Consider the following 21,768-nt stretch of genomic DNA (forward strand, 5'->3'; position numbering starts at 1 on the left):
TGAATAGCATTACGCTTAATGACGCGGCGCGAGCGTAGGTGGAAATTACCCGGCACTCGGAAAGGCACGATCGCGTTTTACGCGCGGCTATCGAATGCAAACATTACCTTCCGCCTTTGGATTGTTCGCCGGAAGTTGAATAGGACCGAGGGTCGCACGTTGTTATGGGTATAGTAATAAATCGGCGTTAAAGTATAGTCGTACATTAACGCGGAATAGTTGTTCCTTTTCTGCGCAATTGATATTCTATATTAAGATTGATGCGGTACGGTATACGTTGTAGTAGATATTATACGAAAAAGATAAATTCTCTTAGTTGAATTTACAACGCTTAGCATAGTTCTCCTACCTCTGATCAATTGAAATTTGTTGGATCGATTACAAATTGTTTACTTTCAATTTTTCGTGATTAACAATGTTAATTTGAAACAAAAATATATATACAACTTGAGAATTGAATATAATTTTAATTGAAGTAATACAAGGAAATATTCGAATACTGGTTTAATTATTAGTCAAACAGAAATTGCAACGGAAACGTTAATAATTAAGTAATGCAAGCTTTGATAAGATCAGTGGCATTTTACTTTTTATTCCCTACACAGTGCTACGCATGCGAATTATATATCTATTGGAATAAAAGTGAAAGGTTGCATACCTTTTGCGCGTGTAAATCTTTCCGAGTAAAAATGCATAGTAAAGCGATACTGAGTGAAACAAAAAAAGAATCCGTAACCGCACAAAATGCTTGCTAGAAGCTTTAAAATAGGAGCGTAACGTATAATGAATTTCGGAACCCTTCGCCATCTTCGACAATGGTGCAGCAATGCCATCTGACGATGAAGGCAGCGAATAGCTGAAAGGGTGTAAAAATGAGACTCGAGATTGTCTTTCTATCTTCGTTCGTTTCCAATTCTCGAGCGTACTGTCGAGTGTCGAGCCGACCGCCGTGAGTGTGTTATGTCGACAAGAATGTTGACGTTTATTTCAGCCCGTCGAAAGCAACGAATACGCGCCCCACGAGCCCCGTAAATAATGTCAACGATTTCCCCGTAACTTGCCGCACGCAGTCGTGATAATGTTACGCATCGCGGAGTTCACGTAAACCTGTAGGCTTGATGAACGAACGCTCGTTGTACGCGCGAGGGCTTTGGCTCGAACTGTGACGCGCCATATTGGTTTTAAGAGAATTGTTCATGTTAGTGGGCTTTCGGTGAATCAGTTTTATTGTAAATGCACGTAGAATAATAGAGTTCCGAAAATGGAAGAGACTAAGATTATATATCACATTGACGACGAAGAAACCCCTTACTTGGTGAAGCTGACCATCTCACCGGAAAGGGTCACTCTTGCCGACTTTAAAAATGTCTTGAATCGGCCGAATTATAAGTATTTCTTCAAATCAATGGACGATGATTTTGGGTGAGTGTCACTAATATACGCATGTCCATCGAATCTACGCTTCTACACCTGCCGTAATGCGATTAACGATTGTCACCGTCGCGGGACATTATCTTTTATCTTCGGCCCGAGTCAATGCCCTACGATTTAAACAGTATCCGCTTCGGAGATAGAGTTACATTTTCACAATTATCTCCTATTCTGCGGTTGCTTTTGACAGTCTGCTTCCGGTCGTTTTAAGAAATTTAATTATATTAAAATATACTTACGATTCGACTTACGTATTCATCTGGGATAACTTATCGCAAATAATATTTAATTATATACTTCATATTTTTTATTCCTTACATCGTCGATGTTTCAATTTTTTTAGTCTTTCCCTTTTTACTTAGAAATTTTCGAAATTAACGTTATAATCAGATATTGTAGACTTTATTTTCATTTAAATAATTTGTTTCAAATAATTGGTCAAGAAACATGTCTGTTTTGTTAATAGAGTGGTGAAAGAAGAAATTGTAGACGATGACGCTCACCTTCCCTGTTTTAATGGACGGGTTGTCTCTTGGGTAAGATTGTTGCGAAATTTTTAATTGGTAAAAATTACACTTTATTTTTAGATGATATATGATAAGCATGTATGCACAAAAAAAAACAAAAGCTAATTGTACTGTATGTTGAAATATATTCTTTGAATACTATATTAGCTTAAAGAAATAGTTAAAAAGCATCACACGGTGAACAAAACTTATGATAGTCATATAACTGTAGAGAATCGCTTAGAAATTATTTCAATATGATTTCTACATTTAATGCGCCGATGTTCTTTTTATTGTACGAAAAAGTTGAAAGAGATACAAAGTTTAAGATTTAGTGGAATGTATAAAAGGTTTTTAATAAAATAAGAAATTCATTTATTTATCAATAGCTGGTATCTGCCGAAGGCAGTAATGTATCGGATGGTGCATCGCAGTGCACAGATTCAGTGGCACACAGTGAGGCGAAACATGATCGTGTTGATCATGTGACGCCTGGTCACACAACTCGTGGTCCACCACCGTTGTCACACGATGACACTTTAACTGAAACTGAAAGTATTACAAGTAGCAGACAGGGGCATCATTTGCACAAAAGTTCAAGATACCATTCAGATAAATACGAAAAATATAATAAATACAATGGTATGTTACTGGTTATGCAAATTAATTTCTAACTCTTTACGGCACAATAATTTCATTATACTTAGTTTCTAATGATTTTCTGAAACAAGTATATCTACATTCTTGAATTTGGCAATGAAAAATAAATTTCATTAATTGACATTATTCTGTTACCCCTAGGTTTCAAGATAAATGTATTTACTATAGCTCTTGTAATTTTGAAGGTTACACCTTCAACATGAACTTATAAAATATTATTGTCCATATAAAATTTAGCAATAATTATATTGCGATGATTTTTTGTATGTACTATAAAAGTCATGGTTTTTCGAACTATTACTGACTATCATCCCTTACTACTTTAACTGTTATTTGTATCTAAAAACATATTATATAGATATAAGATGTGTCGCAAAGAGTTAATTGTGACTTTGTTAGGAGTACTAAGGTCAGAAAGTCTGTTCTTCATACGTCATTTTCATTTGTTTATCAACTCAGGACTTCGTATTAATGGTCATTCAAAGCACAGATCGGGCCACGGTTATGAGACTGCTTCTATTTTAAGTTCAGATTTAGAGACAACAACATTTTTAGAGTCGGACGATGATGCTAGTAGCCGTATAACATCAACTACAGGCAGACATACCAATATGAGTAGTACAGTTGACAGAGCAACTTTGGGTAAATATGTTTTAGAAGGAAATAGAAAAGAATTCAATGTTTAGAACAGCAAATGAATTTTATGTATTTGAATTCATTAGATCGGCGTAGACCGCAAAGGAGAAGGCGCCATAGACTGCCACCCATGTCTAGAACATCATCGTTTAGCAGTATCACAGACAGCACAATGTCTTTAAACATAATAACAGTTTCATTGAATATGGATACTGTTAATTTCCTTGGAATTAGTATTGTTGGTCAAAGTAACAAAGGTGGAGATGGTGGGATCTATGTTGGTTCAATAATGAAAGGGTATGTGTTAGGTTCTAGTGCATTTCAAATTACATTATATAAAGAACTCTGTACAATAAATTGTTAGAACAGAGTATATAATGAAGTAGTTTCTGTATATTTCTGATAGCAAGTTTATAATTGAGGTAATTTGAACGTGTACAGGGGAGCAGTTGCTTTAGATGGCCGAATAGAACCTGGTGACATGATTCTTCAAGTAAATGACATTAACTTTGAAAATATGTCTAATGACGAGGCAGTTAAAGTATTACGCGAAGTAGTTCAAAAACCAGGGTATGTTTGAAACAATAACAACAATATTTCAACAAATATTAAAAAAAGAATTGTGAAATGTGTGATATTACGTCAATGTAATTTTTAGACCAATCAAATTAGTTGTTGCGAAGTGCTGGGATCCTAATCCAAAAGGTTATTTCACAATACCACGTACAGAACCTGTGCGGCCTATAGATCCCGGTGCCTGGGTAGCGCATACAGCTGCTATAAGGGGCGAAGGTTTTCCTCCGCGCCCGCCCAGTGCCACAACTTTAACATCAACATCGAGCAGTCTTGCGAGCACATTGCCAGACACAGAACGTGAGTTTTTGTATTGCTATAAAAACTGTAAACATGTTCAGTGCGAATACCGACAAGATTTCGACAACGAGTTCGCAAACGGGTATCGACACTGTTGATTGATCTTTTGAAGACTGTTTCCCTCTAGTGTTTTATTGATTTCAATAGCCGAAATTTCATGTTGAATCAATAATGATCCTTCAATAAACATTATCATAGAAAAACACAAAATTACGCCACATAAATTCCTCTCATAACGTGTACTTTAATACCGCACTGAGCGTGTTGATAACTCCAAATCAACAAATATTGAGAAAAAAAACACATTTGAATTAGGACCATTAGAAGAGCTTCACCTCACGGTGAATACCGATATGCCAACAATCGTACGAGCGATGGCTCGACCCGATTCAGGGTTGGAAATTCGTGATCGTATGTGGCTTAAGATAATAATACCAAATGCATTCATCGGTGCGGATGTCGTGGATTGGCTTAATACTCACGTAGAAGGATTTATTGATCGACGCGATGCAAGAAAATACGCGTCTCTTATGCTGAAAGCCGGTTTCATTAGGCATACAGTCAATAAGATAACATTTTCTGAACAGTGTTACTATATATTTGGTGACCTGTGTTCAGCTATGAGTAGCATGAAGCTGGATTGCGACACAGTTGGGCCATTACCACCGCCCAATGCCTGGGACATGCCTTATTCAGGAACGTATGCACCTCATTCGGCGACTGGATATAGTCCAATGCCATTTAATTTCACTAGTGAACCAACTGTATACGGTTATCACCGAGAAGAAAGTGTCCATAGCGGTTCAGGTGAGGCTCGCAGTCATATCGCGGTTAATAACGTAATGTAAGAATGTTTAAAATAACATATTTTATCTAGGCGGCAGTAGCGCAGGTAGTGAGCACATTTGCAAAGAACCTATCCATGATCTGAAGTCTTGTTCTTCAGCGTCTGAATCTGAATTGCATATTCCATCGGTACCAACTATGCCGAGTAAGAATTCTGGCAATGGGAATGGTTCGAACGGGAAGAGGTCTAACGGTAGTCGCAGTCGTTCCAGTGGTTCCGAACAGTCTGTGCAGACAGGAACTGGTTCAGGGAATCAACAAAACCAACAAGACTTATCTGGTAGTAGACAGTCATTTCGCATTGCGATGGGAAATCCTTGTGAATTCTTTGTTGATGTTATGTAGATGCCGGTGTTGTAAATAGACGAGTTATACGTTTGGCGAAAGGAGCATCATATAATTGAATGTTTCGAATGAATACTTTGAAACATTTTATTCACCAATTTAAATGACATCTTGCACATATTCACATGAATGTTAAACAACCCGTTCAATCTTTTTTTAAAGATTACTTCCAATAATATTCCTACCAACATTCCCTTCAGTAAGATTAATATCTGAACACCTATTCCGGAAAGTGCATGTTTATACGGCGTTTCAAAGTATTTGTTCAATGCCGTATTCAATTAAATTTCGGATTAAGTAATTTGTATTCCAGAATTTAACAATTTGTTCATACATGTCGCCTCAACTTTGCATTCCACTTTGTATCTTGTACCACTTGACAGTAATAATATTCTTAAAAATTCGTTTTTATTACGTGTACTTTATATTCGTTAAAATATTTGCATGTAACATGTAAATGTATATACTAATGTGGTTCAAAGAAGTTGCATCAGAAACATGTACGACTTAAATTCAAGGTGTAAGACGAAACTGATAATATCGTTTAAATTTTGATTAATTTTAAAGTTTTATTTTGATCAATTTTTGTAGTTGTAGACTATAGTTCGCGTAACATTCCTCAGTGTTATTTTAAACAGTACATATACTTGAAAATTTACGTTCATTCCGAAGTAATTATATGCATCATAAAATCTATATTAGATGTAACTAAAGTTTTACATAAAATAATAACAAAATAAAATCGTGGTATTATTACACTTTGGTAAAAAAAAAGTCAATTTACAAATTTATGCATGAAATATGCAACTGCTGTGTTGAAGTTTAGTATATGTATAGCAGTAACGAGACTAGTACAACTATTATGTACGAGAAACTCAGTATTTAATATCGATAATTCATTATTATATATACACAATATTGCACGCTTTACTATAAATATATTACAGTGTACTTGTTGATGTAAAGCACGATCGCACATGAAGTAGAGCACAAGCATGGTTATGTAAATAACACGGTTTATGTCGATGAATTTACGTAATGAACATTGCAATAATTCGCTACGTAATGCATGTAAATTATACTTATTTTATTAAAAAAAAAAGGTATGTATTTTTATTAATATTTTTCCATTGCTTGCGTTCTAGGATTGTCTACGACAATGGGGCAGCTATTTCTTTAAAATCGAGAGGATATTGTTTTGAAATGTTAAACGGTTCACTAATTGTTGCTTCGCAAACGCATTTTTCTAAGGCTAATTTGCTTAAAAAAAAAAAAAAAACATGATAAGCGTAAATAGTATGTATATTATAAACGAAATATGTAACGAGAGTGTTATTGTATATTGAGCAACTATTGGTGGATCATTTAAATTGCATTGTCCGTGCGTAAAGGACAACTTTTTATTGTATTCCTACTAATTAAAGTTATTTGGTGATGAACGAAAAAAGAATTGTTTACAATTATGTTATGTGGTATTGCATCACAGGTTCGACAATATGTAAATAGAACGAATTATGCTCATATTAAATGTGCCATCTTATCAATGTTAGAAAGTACTGAGAAAAAAGCTGCGACATAATTTATATATACAAGCTTTCCAGGTGTATGCATTTCTTTACTGATTATGTTCATTGATGTCGTCTTATCTACAAATACGAATTATCTTCTGCATCTCTCTCACATACATATAAACACACGCAAGCTTATTTAATTTCAACAGACATTCGTCACATTTAATTGCGTCTTGCCGTTGCGTTATTACTATATGAACTTTTATTTAGCGTATCACGTTGTAACTAAATAACGGTCTTTCTTATAAAATGCCGCTAGAAAGTATATGAATTTGATGCACATAAATGCATTGGCGTTGTAACATTTTAAGACTATTTCAAATATGGTGTAATGTTCTTTTCAAATGTTTCACAACCAAAAAACGAAATAACAACTTAACGTTCTGTTGTGTGTCTTTCTCTTGTATCGATTTTACTGCATTTTATATTTATACGAAGTATTTCTGTAGTTTTTTAAATATTTATCAAGCATATATTATATACGGTATTATCGATGACGTTTTACATAACATGCAACCATGTTTGAATATTTCTCATTGTCTAATCGTGCAATTTTCCAAAAATAATACCCGTTAAAGTTTGTATCCTCGTTTATTTCTTCGGCATCTTATAATTATCGATAAATAGGCACTCTTTGTGTTGCCCCTGTAGAGAATAATATGTGTAACGTTACTATGTATGTATATCGCAAGAAATTTTGTACCGGGTTGACCACGCACACATAACGGATAGATTGTACAGCAATGGTTTTCATTGGAAAATTGCGCACTGGCATTCAATCGTTAATTTCGATGAACGTTTTCATTTCGCTTCAAACTATTATGTAATTCGATATTTAAAAAGGTAGTTTACACAAACCGATTTATCGATATCGTTACGATACCTACCATTATATATTATTCTGTAAAATATATACATATTTTATGTTGCAGACACAGGTTGTACAGTATGTTTGAGATACGCGAAATTTGTATTCACGAAACAACAAAATTTCATCGTTTCATTGGTATGAGAAAAGAAAAGTGAAAAAGGAAAAGTCAATTGATGTCAGATACTAATTTTGCGTCTCGCAGACATACTCCGAATTTGGTTTATTTTATTTTCTATTTATTGTGCCGCTCTAAAAGGACCTGCTGCTTTCTGTCTAACATACAAATGACTCTGTCCCCTTTGCAACATACGTTGCGCGCATGTGGATTACACCGTGTCGAGTCATTTTTGTGCCTTGTGCTGCGCTGACGATTGATGCAGAACGGCGTATGCACGAGGAAACTCATACACAGACTAGCGATTTGGACAACAATAGCAGAGACAATATCTGTGAGTGTATTTTATTTTGTCACGTTGCGTGACTCACCGCTGATTCCTTTCTTTCCGTATACACTTTGTCTTTTGCTCCGTAACATTAGAACAATCTCTACTTCATTAATATCTAACGTTACCTTAGAATGAACCAACTACCAAGACAGTTCTACTTATTTCGTTGTAACTATTCATTTGATTTTTTATTCATATTTTTTTACATTCGGTAAAAGTTTTCCCTTATCTTAGGCTTTTTGACTACAATTTTCGAAATTGTCTGATAGTTATTGTACACTAATGCTCGTTCGAATAAATACAGCATCATGCAAGTATTTATAAAAGAATAGCAAAGAACCTGTGAATGAGAAATTTATGACGATCTAATAATAGAACACTTGTCTCCTGTGTACAGTTTGTCGATTGTTTGCAATTACTCTTGCATAAATCACGTACTACAAGGTAAACACTAGTAATTTTTCTATTACTCGTATAAATCGTATAATTTCCTGTATGATCGTTTACACATTCGTCGAGGTATACCCCAGACACATCATAGTATGTCCTTTTAGTGCAGCTGAAAGCCATCATCATTGAAGCTTAAAACATAAGACGCACGATTCTTTTTTTTGCAGATGAAGAGGACATTTTGGAGTACCAGTTTCTGCACAAGTGAAGATACTTGTTAATGCAATATGTATACGTAATGGTGGTAATAGGAGTTGAAAAAAAGTGTGGAAATAGAGACATATTTCCACTTGACCTTGAATTTGAGATGGACGGAAGTAGCAAACAGGAGACATATATATATTTATATATATATATATATATTTAATAGACGAATTTTGATAAAGCGTCATAGAAGATAAAGAATCTAAACTATCGTATATATAATTTGTAATGGCTATACATAAAAAAAGAAGATAGATTTAAGTCCATCGAATTTCCATGTGGTATTTGATATCACTCGAGAATGTCTATAATGCGATCTATATAAAGTTCGAGGGAAAAAACGATGGCGAAAAAGCGTGCTTTTTTAACGCAGGGTGCATGTAGATTGAAAAAAGAAACACGTACACTTCAAACCTTGTTCACTCCATATACGTGTTTTATCAATAATATTATTACTTTACTTTCATCTTTTTTTTTCTACCTTGAAATAATTGAAACAATTTACTATTTGCTTTTGTCATATGTTCTTCCACATCATTCATTGATTTTGATAAAAATAATCCAGGATTGATTTTGAAATTCTGCTTATTTTGAGAGCTAAAATTCCGTTTAAAAATTTTGCAAATTTTATTAATTGTCATGTTATGATATGGCTGTACTTTTAATTATACGGGTATTTGAACATCAAATTTGTAAAATGCAAAATCTAAGCTGCGATTTTGCGGGTATTAACTAAAAAAAAAAAGAATATGGTAATGAAATAAAAATGTGTCAGTAATACGAGATGATATTCGCGAAATTCCTGATTTATTAGTACAATTTACTGCCAATACGTCTGTAATCAAGTGTTAATCCATGCTATGAAAATTAATTAGTATGAAGCATATTGTACAAGTATTGTTACAAGTATCGTTTCACCTGAAATTTGTGCGCTTAAAAAATTAAATTAAAACATTTTAAACTATAAATAACACAACATTTTTATCGATTTTTATATATAAATATTCGAGCTTTTCTGGTCATTCGATCAACTAACTACAGAATATTGTTTAAAGTACAAGTGACAATAGTTTAACGATTATTCGAATGATTCAAATGACATCAGGCTCTGTTGAATTTGCTTTATACTAAATAATTGAGAACTCGATGTATGTACGATTTTATTTTTCCATACTATTTCAAACAATTACTCGTTACAAGAGGGCAATACATAAATAAATTGTAAAGATAGGACTGTATAATTGGTGAAACATCCTTTCTACCCCGGTTCTGTGTGCAAGTTTATAACCGACAAGTGTGTGATACCGCATTGTCATGTCTAAGCACCGATCTTCACTTTCTCCTTCACGTAAATGAATGAAAAAACAAAGAAGAAGAAACGAAGTAAACCTCGATGAGTCAATAAAGATTGAAAACGAAAGTTCATTTGTTGAGACGCATTCGAGTTCTATGACTGAAGTATTTTAATGTCATTTAGAGTACCATAGTACAAGACGACAAGATAGTCAATCGATTACCGCATTTACAGACAAATAGTTCATTCCTTGTATTTTTTACCCATTGCGAGACAAATGTTGCGAACACTTTTTTTATTAAGACTTACGACCGCGAGTACGATTTTTCGCGTACACGGTGTCGTCGACGTCGATACTCTATTTGCGATGTTCAACGATTTTATTACTATTTATAATATTATACGTGACTAAGAGATTTGTAAAAAGGGAAAAGAAGAAAAGGAGAAAGGCCGAGGAGAAGCGAAGAAGAAAATAAACGCGTGGAGCGTTCGCTTGATCGAGAAGACGGACACGACTACTTGTGTGTGTTTCGTGGAAATATTATGAGACTGTATGCCAGGCTATGAATGTTAAGGCGATCTTCTCTAACTCTTCTATTCATCCGCGAAAATTTTTGCGAGAACACAAAAACGAAATGTAACGTGGACGAGTTTATATCCATAGTATGTACGATTACATGGATGCGACAAATGATCACGAGGCTCAGATTATTCCGCGAGATCAGGTAACGATCTGCAGGAAAAACGTAAGCTAAAATAGATTGACGAAAAAATTCAATACATGTAGTAGTGTGTGGATATACAGGGAAATAGATTGTAAAGATTTTTATGACTGTCTGAAATTTTTATTGTCTTTGGTATTTCTCTTACAATTTTTCATTTTTCAACAGGATTGAACAGCGCAGCTGTTTTAACATCTACTTACCAGGCGCTTGTAGGCACTATGCGATGTAGCAAACCTTCAAGCTGTTTCATCGCGTAACAAAATTCTTTTATTTATTGTTACACCCAATGCATTTTGTTTGTTATGTCCATATCTATGAAACAACAACTTAAAATTAATTCAACAATGGTTATTTTCACCGCTTCGTCCGTTCTACTTTTATTTCTAATTTTAAAGCAAACCGTATGCCTCTACAGCATCAGCTATCATCAAAAGCTATCATAAAAATTATTGTTTCATTTCTCAATGAAAATTTGATACTGTTCGTAGTTACGTCATTAATGATTAATGTCAACCTTTACACTTCTATCGTAGCATCGTTTCCTTCGTTTCATCGAGGAACAAATTAGCCGTTTCCTCTTCTAATTTTCTAATCACGTAGGTTCCATCCATTCATTCAAACGACGATCGATGCGATGACGAACTTGATGGTCGAAAGGATGCAACAGAGTTCGTCACCAAACCGAGCATTTATTAACTGGGTTCATAGGCGCACCAAGCGGGCAATGAAATACTTCTGCGAAGTCCTCTGAATTCGACAAAGTACCGATCACGCGAAACTTGCCGGGTGAATGCACCGCGGTTTTCAATTTGTTTCTGGTTGCTTCCGGCCTCATCGAGCCGCACCACACTTGGGCGAAGTTCAGAAAGAACAATTGCTTTCCCGTCGCGTTCAAACCGGGTAGAGTTTCGTCGGCGTCTCCGTTTGCTCGTAACCATCTTTCATAAGCCTAAAATAGGATCAAACAATTTAAGAGAAAACGAGAGGAAGTTTTATTTGAAAGATTTAATTACAAAATTTTTTATATTAAAAATAAGTTTCGAAAAGTACCCAGACAACACAGCAAATCATGTGACACTTCAAAAAACACCAGCGTATCATGGTGACGCTCCCAGGTTCCGTAACGCCATAGGGGTATCATTGTAATTTATTTTATATTTGCCGCTTTTGAGGAAAGAGAGAGTGAGACAGAGGATGGCGACCTTACTCTAGAACCCGTGGCGCCATCTCTGTGAAGAGTGCTCAAACTTGTCGCACATAAATATCGACAGCGAAGTGAAGTACTCAAGGACTATTAGCGCCATCTCTTGGACAAACGCTGAAACTAGTTGGTAATTAGTTTCCGTACTTCCCACAGAGATGGCGCTAGTAGTCCTTGAGTAGTTCACTGCGCTGTCGATATTTATGTGGGACCAGTTTGAGCACTTTTCACAGAGATGGCGCCACGGGTTCTAGAGTAAGGTCGCCACCCTCTGTCTCACTCTCTCTTATAGCATCTTTCTCTCTCTCTTACCTCTAAAGCGGGAAACGTACTAGAAATTCCAATGAAACTATTGAAATATACAAGATATTACAATAAAACTACTGAAATATACAAGATATTACAATAAAATTACTGAAATATACAAGAAGTTGCAATAAAATTACTGAAATATACGCGGCGCAAGTAACATCACAGTGCTCTTACTGTGACAAAGTTGTGTTGTTGGGGTATAAAAGGGAATTGCTCTTACCCGGAAAGCTTGTTTGATACCGCCATTGTCAGCAATATTTTCCCCTTGCGTATTTATTCCATCAATTTGCATTCCAACTTCACTCACAGTGTAATGACTGTACTGATCTGAAAGCATAAATACTTTTTATACTGACAGACAGTAGTTGAAGGGAAAATTTGGAGAGCTCCTTGTCGCGTCGATTACCGATAAGACACTGGGCTCGTTCGTGAAAGCCATAAATAGCCCCGTCTTTCCACCATCTATGTAGATTACCATCCTTATCGAACAGTCGGCCCTTATCGTCAAAACCGTGGGTGATTTCATGTCCGATCACGACGCCGATTCCACCGTAATTTAGACTCCGTGGAAAGTATCTGTGATAAAAGGGCGGCTGTAGTATGCCAGCTGGAAACACTGAAGGTGGAAAGTAATTTAATAATTAATAGATTTTCTTCCTTATTCCTTTCGCAAAAATAGAAACGAAAAATGGTGATATAAAATTTTGCAAACGTGTTTGCGAATTTTCTCGTTTAGTTCATTTAAAAAGCAAAGTACTGACTTATTCTATTTTTGCTGCGACTGTAATAAGCGTTGACAACTGCGGGCGCAGTGTTCCAAAGTGTTTTGTTAACTGGGCTGCCAAGCCGATCTTGCTCTACTCTGGTCAAATGTTGCAAGATGTTCAACGTATTCTCGAAGTACTTATCTGGACGGATCACAACCTGGAAGATTGTCAAAAATTAGGTATGTTTATACAATGAGCGCGTTCCTCGCGTTATCTTATCTTTCAGAGAAGTTAAGGATTCAGGATTCTTACATCCTTGTAACGTTCGTTTAACAGCTCAGATTGTAGAATAAAATCAGGATAGCCAATTCTCAATAGCATCGCGTTTACTTTTTCGGTAGCCAATTCCTTTGTTTCGTCATCGATCCAGGAGGTTTGATTTAGAAGCTCTCTGAAGGACCTTTGAATCTCTCGAGTCATAGATAGTGTCTGTATAAGAAAAACGCTTGGTACTTAATGCAAATTTGTCAATTAGAAGAAACAAATTATTACATCATTTTTGCTTTTCTCGTCAAAGTATTTTTTCACAAACATCGAGCCCACGGCCATGCCCATGTTGGAGTTCACCTGTGCTACACAATTTTTCCATCTGGGTGGCGCTTGTTCCCTCCCAAAAAGTATGTAATAAAACTTTTGTTTAGCTTCTTGAAACCGATCGTCCAGATTGTTCACTCTGTGCCTGACGAACCTCCACAGAAGATAATTCGCGATAGTTCTGCACACGTGCGAGACATTTAAAACTCGGTAATAATAATTTTCTAGACCATGTCAAGCAAAAATTCGTACCGTGGACTAGTCTTCGAAAGTAGATTCACCAAATCCTGAATGTATTGCAACGCATAAACAACAACTGGCTCGGAAACGTTTGTTGGTCGCGCCAGAACGATCGTTAAATATCGATGCCAGTTAATTTGCGGCACCAATGTTCTCAATTCCCCGATACTCATTCTTTGGTACAGTTCTGACACATTTCTTCTCTCATCGGGGGAGGATGTGATCTGCACCAAACACCAAAGTCAGTCACTGAATTTTCCATGGCAAACAATTGAAATTGATCAGAAGATTATGGAAATTAAAACTAGAGGAACCTTGCATACTTTGGCAAGTTTTGTCTCGAATTCTATCAGTTCATCGGCATCTAGGGTGGCGTTTTGCAAAGATGCACCCAAGAGAATAGCGATTTTTATTAAGTAGTTCTTGTAAGCTTTTAGATAAATCGTATTCGATGGTTGAAGAAAGTAATCTCTTGTAGGTAAACCCAACGACGTTTGATCGAACTGTAATTAACAAGTATTTTTTATGTAAATACTTAGGTATTACGCGGAATCTTCGTTTAAACTAAAAGTTTTAGATCAGAAATCAAATTACTTTATCAAATAAGTACCTGTATAACGTACTGATCGCTGTTCTTGATATCTGGCGCGACCCACTCAGAAATAAGGATATCATTATTATAAAGTCTCAATTGTGCGACTAGGAGAAGCCAGTCGAATTTCTCTGGATCCCAGTTGGGCCTCAATACAGGCCATCCTCCGAGCTCGTCGAGAAGCTGTATAAGCGGCCGTTCCATGCGTTGCTCCAAGATCTCTAGTCATATGTCTCATGTTAAAATATATAACTACTTACCAACTAACGCAATCGATTAAAAAATCCAACTAAAAAACAATTTACCGTAATTCATACAACTCTGGAACAAATATTTAGCTTTCATAGTTGCATCGTCCAGGCTCGACTCTAAATCCCTTGATATAGGTTTCTCCAAAAGCTCTTTCAGCACAGAGTCCAAAGATTCTCTAATCATCTCGAAGGTATCGTAGGCAGCTTTGTCTTTAGGAATAGGATTGTGTTTCGCCCAGTTGCCGCAAGCAAATTGATAGAAGTCCACGCAAGGATCAGCGCCCTTGTCCATATACTTGAGCATGATTTTTGCTGCGGCGAATATCTGTTTCTTAAAAAGCGTATGAGCGGCAATTACACAAAGCGATCAGAGTGACAGCTTCAAAAGTGTACCTTGAGCCTCTCTGATGGCCCATACGTTCCCTTCGCCTTTCCAGAACGCGTGGAAATCCGAGCCCGTGTCTTCTGGTTGGCTGTCCGCGATCGGCAGACTCGCGTCCGAATCATCGAGGGAAATCGAATGTCTGCCGCTCTGTTCACCCTCGTCCGACTCGTCCTGAGATCGTTCCTCGATGTTGTCGTACTTTCCATTGAATAACTTCGATCGTAATTCCTCGTTTTTACGAGTGTCGCAGGTGGACCCGCCGTATCTGAAGAAGGAAAGCACTAAAAGAGCTAGAAACTATTTTGGGCGGTTCTTTATGACAATAGATAATTACTCTCGATAATCGTTGCTTTGTATTTCAGAATTTTGTTTCATCTCGTCAGCGTCCACTTCTGGATAATAATCGTCCAGGAAGTTGTCTAAATCCTCGTCGGTATTTCGATCGCCCACTTTCTCAGCGTTGTAGTCTGTTGATTCTTCCTGTGTCAGACATTCGTATAGGGAAGTTACTAGAAGCTCTTTTTGGTCGTGATAAGAGAGGCATACGAAGTTTAATTGACCTTGTACGAAACGAGACGATTGGCAATGAGACGATCGATATTTATACGGTGAACTAGCAATACTAATTCAATGTTGATTAACTCTAATTAACGTCGTTGCGCGCTGCGCTCGTTATCTCCTACTGAACGTTTTTGTTCAAGTTACCATTAACAATTTCTTTGCCACTAGTTAAAAAAAATATGATGCAACGAATCGCGTGATTCGGTTTAAAAATTGAAAAACATAAAGTCAGATCACAGGAGATAGCGAGAGGAGTACGTATAATGTAAACGTAAAATGTAACGGATTGATTCTCGAAATAGATATTTGTCGAACGCTAATATTTATTTCGAAGAGCTCAATTGAGCTACGAAACACCATTTTATCGTTGTAGCATGGAATTAGGAACAGGAAAGAGTAAAATCATCGCTCACACGTGTTCGTCCTCCCTTATCCGGCGACAACCCCTCGCGATTCTCGTTACTGACACCAGACCTGAACGGATCGTTCCCCGTTCGGCAGTCTCCTATCCTTGTGCCGCGTCGGTACGGATATAAAATGTTGGAGGACGCAGTGTTCGATGTGTCGGGCGAAGAGGATGCTCGATTGTCCTGAAACCGATCGTTCGTTCTCTCTTCGGGACTCTTTTTCGCCAATTGACTGGCCACTGCGATGCTCGTTTGAAGTTAACGATGGTAGAGTCAAGAAGGCGGACGGAGATTTTTATTATTATTAATTGTGTGTGTGTGTGTTTTTTTTCTTTCTTTTTAATTTGCCGAAGAAAATGGTAAAAGGGTAAAGAAGGAATAAAAAGCAGGCGGTGTAGAGACGGTATCGGTTAGCTAGAGCGCGCTCGATTGTGGGATCGCTTTGAATTTGCTTGTTTTGGATAAAGTACCCCGTCCAGCTCTCTCTTGCGTCGTTGCAGCTGTCGTGGCGGAAGTAGAGTTTCCACCGGCACGTAGCTAGTTTTCATTCCAGATACTAGGACTCTAGTTCTGTCTTCTTCCTCCTCTTCACCGATCCGCTCTGTCTCGCTGCGACTGGTCGCTGTAAACAAAATTTCTATCACTAACGTTCTATACCATATATCTCTTTCTTCGATTCAAGAAAATTTGCGATTCACATTTCTGTAGCGCCATTATCGCCTTCTCTTTGATATCTTATGTGCGTTAGAACGGACCGCTTATATAAGATACGATCTGGAACAACGGGAGAAGGAAGTTCTGAAATTTAAATATTCTTCTTGCAATAGCATCGTAACCTTAGAACGAGTCACTTGCGTTAACTTGTAACGTGTAAGTTGTTCAAATCGTGTTTCCTTTGGCAACAATCGGTACGTCGTGCCACGCGTCTCATACTTTATTCGACTATTCGAATCTCCTCGAGCAAACCAGCCAACCGGACGTCGTTAAAACGTCGTTAATATTTTACGGACATTCGGTTACGTGTACTCTGATCTGAAGTAAACTTACGCGGAAAGATCTCCTCGGTCCTCTGGTCCTGCCTTCTGGTCGCGTGAAGCAAGTACGCACGATGATAGGGGTTCTTACCGATCACCTGAGACCGCGAGAGAGCGATGAAGATTATAGTGATCGGTAGTAACACGGCGGGGATTAAAAGCATCAGTTTTACACGGAAACGCCAAGTGTCGTTTCCGCCCATGCACCACCTGCGATTCCAAATAAAAGTTCGAATCATTTCACCGATTTGAATTCTTCTCTTGTAGTCAGCAATGCATATTTGCACATCTTACGGACTTGAGTCGACCTGTCTCCTTATTAATGGCCAATCGACAAGAAGGGCACGGACCACCGCTGAAGAAGTCGTCGTCGTTGTACCGATCCAAACTGTTCGCGTTCCTCATCTTGTCTGAAAGCAAGCCGACCCCTTCTTCTCACAATCAGCTCAGTCCACCTACCTATTCTACTTCACTGTGCGATCGCAAATCGCACGGCACGAATCGCTCGTGTCACAGGCAACACTGAATCTACTTGCCTTTAATTCACTGCTGATGGCGTGGCCCCCAAGAAAGACTCGAGTCTGAACGAGATTGAACGAAGACACGCGTGTTTCGAATTTTCGATCGGAGGGTGCTCGATGACGGGATATGCTTCAAGTATCTCAGATCGAAATCGGGAGCACCGTTTTTTCGGATAGTGGCACCGCGCTCTCGAGAAGAAGAGGGCCGACTGAAGTCTATTGTACGACTCGGATCTCCACATGAATGTTAACGTAATATTGCGCGTACGGTCGAATTAGTCCCAGCGACATTTGTACGGGAGTAATTTCCATATGTAACGTCGGCGGTCAACGCCAATGGCGATGGCAACAACAATCGAGGCAGAGCTCTCTCTGTACGTGCACACACACCGCGAGAGGTATTTTACGCACTCCTTACGTCCAGTTACTCGTCAATCGACCCTAATAACTTGCAGTTATCGTTCAATAACGCGTAGCGCTGTTTTACATTCTACACGTGACGCGACTTGTTATTAAGTCTTTTCTCATCGCCAACACCGATTGCCGCTCTAAGATGGAACGTAAGGAACTGCAAAAGACGCATGGGCAATCATCGCTGAGGTGCTTCCGATTTTCCCTCCGTCACGCCACCCGCCATCAATCGTTGTTATCGCGTACATTGCGTTTGCAGGTTCCTTTCCGCAAACGCATTCGAGTATGCGACGACATGAACTATCAAAAATTAGCGAAAAACTATTACACATTAGATTGTTTCACTTCCCCCTTTTCCTTGTGTAATTTCGATTTCGTTCATGGTCCAAAATACGTTTAATATGTCAGAGGAAGAGGTTTTCGGGCTCAACCTTAATAGTTTGGTAAAAAACTTAAGTCGTTAACGATTTTTCCGTTTCAATTTATCTAAGGCATTAACTCACTATAATTTTGCGGTTTTCTCCTGTTGACATAGTCTTCGTGGTTTGATAAGAAATTCCAATATACTATATTGCAGCCGTAAATTTCGTTTTCCTCGGCGGTCATCATTGTCACTGGTGTATGGACTTTGATTAACGCACAATGCCTCGAAGAGGAGTACCGATTATCAGGGTTTGTAGTCTGACCACTAAAATGATATTATTCAGTCATTTTTTTCGATAACGAGGTGGATTAACCACAGATTCTATGAAAATGTGCAAAAATTCTTCTACTTCTAATTTCAAGTTGCTTTTCTAGACGACTTTCTTTTTATGTGATTCTGTTCAGTTTCTACTAACATTGTAAGGAAAAGATCGAGATCGATTAATAATTCATTGAAATAAACAGAAAATGTGTTAATATGTTGAAATATAACAATCGCACGATCGTGCGACAACGTATAACAAAAATAGTACAATATATAATACAGTATCACCTAGGTATCACGTATGTGCGCAATGATTTCATTTTAGTTTAAAAGTATAATTACATATGTGTGATGGCATGCAAAATTCGGAAGAATGGAATATTCAAATAAAACTTACATTAAAATGTTCAAACATACTTTTATTTCTTTGCGACACATTATAGGATATAATACAGAGTATTATATACTTTGCTCTGCCATTTGTTTTTGCTTCTTGTCATATGTTTGTTCGTAATGCTTCGCTTTTACCTCTTGATTGAGAGAATAATACGATGGACCACGACTCGCAATTACGGCACTGCCTAAACACTCTTCTCCATTATATAAAACAACAAACTGAAACGAACATAAGTATTATTTATTGCTATACATCAGTGTATACATTCAAAGGCAATTACATATAAAGAAACTGTACCTGTCCTTCTGTAATTGCTCTTAATGGTTGACTAATCTGAATCATTAAATGATTACTTAAATTCTTATGAACTGTACAAGGTATTAGGGGATATCTATGTTGAAAGCGAAAATCGCAATTTAATATCCTACTGAAACCACTGAATTCATCCGGTTCTGATGATATCCAGTAAGGTAATTTTGTTACTAGAAAGTCTGTATATAGTGCTGGATGATTTGTTCCTTGAACCTATTAACATTAATATGCATGCATAACAAATACGCATTAATATGCATAAGACTTATGACTTGAATAAGAATATCGAATATGCATCATATTTTTGGTACATACTACAATAATATTATTTAACTCAATATCCTTTTTATATACAAAGTATGGAGCTGAGAAACCTCCGAGTTTCACTCTTTGTCCTATGGTCCAATAATGAAATCCCATATGTTTTCCTACTACCTTACCACTGTCCAGGTCTATGAATTCCCCAGGTTTGTCAGATATGTACTATGCATAAATATTACTCGAATAGTTTAAAAATAACATACATTAAACTTATTACATTGTACCAATTTTCATACCTCGGATATAAAATCTTGAAAATTCCGTTTCCCCACAAAACATATTCCCATACTCTCCTTCTTGTGAGCAACTATGTCCAGTTCAGCTTCTCGAGCGATTTGTTTAATGTTATATTTCATGTAACCTCCAAGGGGAAACATGGAATATCGTAGTGTCTGCTGAGGTACTTGACACAAGAAAAATGTTTGGTCTTTCCCTTTGTCCTTTGCTTGAAATAATCTAATGTCTAAAAAATGTTCAGAATAATTACATTAAAGGTATATGCTTTCAGTGATAGATGAAACAAGCCTGTACTTACTTGTATTTGATTTAAAGTGTTCAAGATAAGAACCAAAGCTAGTTCTAACATAGTGTCCAGTTGCAATAGCATCAGCCTGAAGCTCTGTACGAGCAAAGTTAAAAAATGCATCAAACTTAATATATTTGTTACATAAAATGTCAGGATTTGGTGTATATCCATTCTCATATTGCTCTGTTAAATAGCTATAAAAATTGATAAAGGTAAAGTGTTAATTTTGAGTAATACACGTACAAATATACATACGTAAAGATATTAGTCCAATATTCTTTCACAAAATTAGCTTCAACCAAAGGAATGTTTAATTTCTTGCAGACCCATTGCGCGTGTTCATAATCCTTCTCAACTTGACATATTCCAGTCTCATCGGCAATGTCCCAATTTTTCATGAACACTCCAGTTACATTGAATCCTTTAATAATTCTAATTTTAATATTTTTGAATTAAGATTCGATACACGCCAGATATTATATTTCATTACGCTTATAAATTACCTTTATTTTTTAGGAGTAGTGCTGTTACAGCGCTGTCAACACCGCCAGATATACCCACGATTACTTTTTTAAACATGTTGACATTTGTTTTATCATTGTAAATTTAATCTGAAACTTTGATTATTTTATTAGCACACGTACAACTTTTCTGTATAGAAGCTGCATTTCGTGCTAGATATAGAAAAAAAAAGTGTCTACCCCTTAAAGGTACGATATAACGTACGGAGAGAACGATACGAAATAGATGTTTTTGAAATATTCTTTATTATTTTATAAGTTCAAGGTGGTAAAAACATATCACAGAACGAGAATTGTGTAAGAAAGATTCACAGAAATTGGAACTGATTATCTTTCATAGGTACATCATTTGAACGTGAATAATGCGCGCAGTGACTATGTCAAGTGCGATAGAATGATATTTTATTATATGCCGTGCGAACAGAACTTACAAATGTACAAAATATTAAAGGTTAAAGTACCGAAACGAGATCACGTGGTATAGGTATAGGTAGGTATCGAATAGATTCCGATTACGTTTTACGTGCGCAACGAATGGTCGGCTGTGGCCAACTTCTGACGCGACAAAACAATATCGAATGTTAAGCGATAAAAGACTTATTTACGAAATAGGGCCGAAGTAAACGGGAGAGCGTGATTTTTCACGTGCAGGTGGTGTAGATTTGTCGAAATATCGTCGACACGCTTCCTGTGATTAGCACGTTTCGAGGCTCGCGCGTAGGTCGATGTCCGAAAATCGTTGGCCAATCGACGCACGGCTCTCTCGTCGGGAACCAGTCAAGCACGTTGACAGATATGCAACGGCTGGTCGCAGGAGCTTGCATATTTCGAATGGCATTTTATAGTGTGGATAGCAACGTATCGCGTGCTAGTTCAATCCATTGGATAAGGCGAAATTCTCGAGGCGATCCACCGGTTTTCGAAGAAAT

The 21,768-nt window shown here is 37.1% G+C and overlaps 3 protein-coding genes across 12 annotated transcripts in view; 1 reads left to right on the forward strand and 2 right to left on the reverse strand.

The window, feature by feature from the left end:
* The first annotated feature begins 888 nt into the window (after nt 1-888).
* Dsh (Segment polarity protein dishevelled) lies at nt 889-10,975 on the forward strand. Of its 4 annotated transcripts, none has more exons than XM_076894504.1 (10): nt 889-1,422; nt 1,898-1,967; nt 2,327-2,579; nt 3,057-3,239; nt 3,320-3,530; nt 3,675-3,803; nt 3,892-4,106; nt 4,422-4,913; nt 4,984-5,232; nt 8,803-10,975. In XM_076894504.1, exons 1-10 carry the CDS (start codon nt 1,262-1,264, stop codon nt 8,841-8,843), a joined length of 2,004 nt encoding a protein of 667 aa, XP_076750619.1. In that variant the 5' UTR covers nt 889-1,261; the 3' UTR covers nt 8,844-10,975. The 4 variants fall into 4 exon arrangements, with proteins under 4 accessions (XP_076750619.1, XP_076750636.1, XP_076750628.1 ...); XM_076894513.1 differs by lacking the exon at nt 8,803-10,975 and adding an exon at nt 6,443-7,799 and having other exon boundaries at nt 890-1,422; XM_076894521.1 differs by lacking the exon at nt 8,803-10,975 and having other exon boundaries at nt 3,153-3,239; nt 4,984-7,799.
* LOC143423202 (neprilysin-4) lies at nt 10,957-18,756 on the reverse strand. Of its 6 annotated transcripts, none has more exons than XM_076894365.1 (17): nt 18,578-18,749; nt 17,441-17,552; nt 17,156-17,352; nt 16,579-16,730; nt 16,115-16,291; nt 15,475-15,620; nt 15,149-15,405; nt 14,810-15,067; nt 14,523-14,725; nt 14,236-14,415; nt 13,925-14,136; nt 13,631-13,853; nt 13,391-13,567; nt 13,133-13,295; nt 12,778-12,987; nt 12,592-12,698; nt 10,957-11,807 (listed from the first exon to the last, which is right to left on the reverse strand). In XM_076894365.1, exons 1-17 carry the CDS (start codon nt 18,681-18,683, stop codon nt 11,532-11,534), a joined length of 3,156 nt encoding a protein of 1,051 aa, XP_076750480.1. In that variant the 5' UTR covers nt 18,684-18,749; the 3' UTR covers nt 10,957-11,531. The 6 variants fall into 6 exon arrangements, with proteins under 6 accessions (XP_076750480.1, XP_076750471.1, XP_076750487.1 ...); XM_076894356.1 differs by having other exon boundaries at nt 17,441-17,570; XM_076894372.1 differs by lacking the exon at nt 18,578-18,749 and adding an exon at nt 17,679-18,388.
* A 404-nt stretch (nt 18,757-19,160) lies between these two features.
* LOC143423311 (mitochondrial tRNA-specific 2-thiouridylase 1) overlaps nt 19,161-21,768 on the reverse strand; it is a 171,935-nt gene continuing 169,327 nt past the window's right edge. The window contains exons 2-8 of one of the 2 annotated variants that reach the window (XM_076894557.1): nt 20,822-20,935; nt 20,574-20,739; nt 20,328-20,512; nt 20,029-20,255; nt 19,787-19,954; nt 19,457-19,684; nt 19,161-19,377 (exon numbers count right to left, since the gene is read on the reverse strand). In XM_076894557.1, coding sequence (XP_076750672.1) covers nt 19,222-19,377; nt 19,457-19,684; nt 19,787-19,954; nt 20,029-20,255; nt 20,328-20,512; nt 20,574-20,739; nt 20,822-20,897 — 1,206 coding nt within the window. In that variant the 5' untranslated portion in view covers nt 20,898-20,935 and the 3' untranslated portion in view covers nt 19,161-19,221. Of the gene's footprint in view, nt 19,378-19,456; nt 19,685-19,786; nt 19,955-20,028; nt 20,256-20,327; nt 20,513-20,573; nt 20,751-20,821; nt 20,936-21,768 lie in introns of those variants that run through there. The other variant, XM_076894567.1, reaches the window with a different exon arrangement.

Source organism: Xylocopa sonorina, chromosome 1 (assembly GCF_050948175.1).
Source record: "Xylocopa sonorina isolate GNS202 chromosome 1, iyXylSono1_principal, whole genome shotgun sequence".
Taxonomy (NCBI): Eukaryota; Metazoa; Arthropoda; class Insecta; order Hymenoptera; family Apidae; genus Xylocopa; species Xylocopa sonorina.

Coding starts and splice junctions, on each gene's coding strand:
- Dsh (XM_076894496.1), top strand. CDS start 1,262: ATGGAAGAGACTAAGATTATATATCACATTGACGACGAAGAAACCCCT. Junction 2,580..3,056: donor AAAATATAATAAATACAATG/GTATGTTACTGG, acceptor TTATCAACTCAG/GACTTCGTATTAATGGTCAT. Junction 4,914..4,983: donor AAGTGTCCATAGCGGTTCAG/GTGAGGCTCGCA, acceptor TATTTTATCTAG/GCGGCAGTAGCGCAGGTAGT.
- LOC143423202 (XM_076894356.1), bottom strand. CDS start 18,683: ATGATGACCGCCGAGGAAAACGAAATTTACGGCTGCAATATAGTATAT. Junction 16,731..17,155: donor GACCGAGGAGATCTTTCCGC/GTAAGTTTACTT, acceptor TTTTGTTTACAG/CGACCAGTCGCAGCGAGACA. Junction 14,416..14,522: donor GCGATCAGTACGTTATACAG/GTACTTATTTGA, acceptor TGTTAATTACAG/TTCGATCAAACGTCGTTGGG.